The sequence below is a fragment of the Limulus polyphemus genome, unplaced genomic scaffold, assembly GCF_000517525.1.
Source record: "Limulus polyphemus unplaced genomic scaffold, Limulus_polyphemus-2.1.2 Scaffold6089, whole genome shotgun sequence".
NCBI classification, from domain to species: domain Eukaryota; kingdom Metazoa; phylum Arthropoda; class Merostomata; order Xiphosura; family Limulidae; genus Limulus; species Limulus polyphemus.
This window is the reverse complement of record NW_013671699.1, coordinates 24,032-26,732: the sequence shown is the minus strand read 5'-3', so window position 1 is coordinate 26,732 and position 2,701 is coordinate 24,032. Positions and strand designations below refer to the sequence as shown.

Here is a 2,701-nt window from a genome sequence, read left to right as displayed (position 1 = left end):
TACCCCCAAAAAAGTGACACACGTAAACAATACTACCCAAAAAACACCAGTGACACTCGTAAACAATACTACTCCCCCCAAAAAAGTGACACACGTAAACAATACTACCCCCAAAAAAGTGACACACGTAAACGATATTACCCAAAAAACACCAGTGACACTCGTAAACGATATTACCAAAAAACACCAGTGACACTCGTAAACGATATTATCCAAAAAACACCAGTGACACCCGTAAACGATATTATCCAAAAAACACCAGTGACACTCGTAAACGATATTATCCAAAAAACACACCAGTGACACCTCGTAAACGATATTATCCAAAAAACACACCATTGACCCTCGTAAACGATATTATCCAAAAAACACACCATTGACCCTCGTAAACGATATTACCCAAAAAACATCATTGACACTCGTAAACGATATTACCCCAAAAAAATAACAGAAACACTCGTAAACAATTGGAATCCTCATCCTTACTTACCAAGTGTTGATGTATACGATGCCCGTTCTTGGGAACGTAGAAGACTTATGTATCCAGCGCTATGGGTCTTTTTCACGGAATCTTGTTCACGTTTGGCGTAATTGGGCACACGAGCTCGGAATCCACTATAATAGGGATCGTCTGTAAATTAAAAGAATAACAATTCAGTGCTTATAAAATGAAAATATTACTTTGGGTGAAAGGATATTCGCAGGACAAAGTACGAGTTATAAAATCTCTAAAGATGTAACAACGTTAATCTATTAAAACTTCACGAGTCAGTTTTATAATCGTTGACAAATAATTTAATTTCATTCTTGTACACCTTTGATTTCAGGTGTTCTAGTCGCATTATTTTCTAAGTTAAATAGGGAATTGTTTTATTTACTTAGATTGGATAACCAGCCCGCATGGCGGATAAGCCTCTTACAATATTTACTTAGATTGGATAGCCAGCCCGCATGGCGGATAAGCCTCGTACAATTTTCGCTAGCAATATTTTTGGTTTGTTAATCTATCGACTTATTTAATTCCTACTTTACATCAGGTGTATCCTTCTTTACAGCCACGCAGACACTTCGATGTTATGTTCGTTAATCTAGTCAGCTCTTCTTCCGTTACTTGTATAACACTGTTATGTTCGTTAATCTAGTCAGCTCTTCTTCCGTTACTTGTATAACACTGTTATTTTCGTTAATCTAGTCATCTCTTCTTCCGTTACTTGTATAACACTGTTATTTTCGTTAATCTAGTCATCTCTTCTTCCGTTACTTGTATAACACTGTTATTTTCGTTAATCTAGTCAGCTCTTCTTTCGTTACTTGTATAACACTGTTATTTCAACTTAATTGCTGTTCTTATAATTAATTATCAGAAACAGAGGGCTGGTGGAACAGACGAACAAGGAAGGAACAAGCAGGCCGTAGTTTCCTGTTGTTAAGGTAAGTAACTAATACCACCACGTGCTTAACGAACAAAATTGTGATGGAACTTATCAAACTAGACGTCTGAGAAGAAAACTGATTACAAGGAAAGAGCTGAGCTACCATTACCATTAGTCCGAAAGTAACATTTTTTACTGACAGGTTTATTCATTTGTAGTAAAACTAATAAACCTTCAGAGATAAATTTAAAACTAAGTTAGTCAGAAGTTTTCATTTGTTGACACTCGGCTGCAGGATAAAATCAGTAGGTAAGGGTTATTTTACAAACAGAAAAGTTACTTTTTTTAAGCTGTAGTAAGTGACAAGAAAGGTTAATGCAGGAATGGATGAGAAGAAGGGTTAGTGCAGTATAGAAATGAGTGATTAGTGACAGAGAGAAGTGAATGAAAGGTAAAGGGGATATTACAAATAAGGATTACTGAAGGAAGAGATTAAGGTGTATATAACAAATAAGGATTACTGAAGGAAGAGATTAAAGGGTATATTACAAATAAGGACTACTGCTGGAAGAGATTAAAGGGTATATTACAAATAAGGATTACTGCTGGAAGAGATTAAAGAGTATATTACAAATAAGGATTACTGCTGGAAGAGATTAAAGGGTATATTACAAATAAGGACTACTGCTGGAAGAGATTAAGGGGTATATTACAAATAAGGATTACTGAAGGAAGAGATTAGAGGGTATTACAAATAAGGATTACTGAAGGAAGAGATTAAGGGTATATTACAAATAAGGATTACTGCTGGAAGAGATTATGGGTATATTACAAATAAGGATTACTGAAGGAAGAGATTAAGGTGTATATAACAAATAAGGATTACTGCTGTAAGAGATTAAAGGGTATATTACAAATAAGGATTACTGAAGGAAGAGATTAAGGTGTATATAACAAATAAGGATTACTGCTGTAAGAGATTAAAGAGTATATTACAAATAAGGATTAGTGCTGGAAGAGATTAAGGGTATATTACAAATAAGGATTACTGAAGGAAGATATTAAGGGGGTATATTACAAATAAGGATTACCGAAGGAAGAGATTAAGGGTATATTACAAATAAGGATTACTGAAGGAAGAGATTAAGGGTATATTACAAATAAGGATTACTGAAGGAAGAGATTAAGGGGGTATATTACAAATAAGGATTACTGAAGGAAGAGATTAAGGGGGTATATTACAAATAAGGATTACTGAAGGAAGAGATTAAGGGTATATTACAAATAAGGATTACTGAAGGAAGAGATTAAGGGGTATATAACAAATA

At 34.4% G+C, this 2,701-nt stretch overlaps 1 protein-coding gene across 1 annotated transcript in view; it reads right to left on the bottom strand.

Annotated features, from left to right (window-relative positions):
• The window catches only part of LOC111089380, a 15,379-nt gene that overhangs the window by 3,331 nt on the left and 9,347 nt on the right, over positions 1 to 2,701 (bottom strand). The window contains exon 7 of the mRNA XM_022401787.1: positions 491 to 631. Within this exon, the coding sequence (XP_022257495.1) occupies positions 491 to 631 (141 nt within the window). The remainder of the gene's footprint in view (positions 1 to 490; positions 632 to 2,701) is intronic.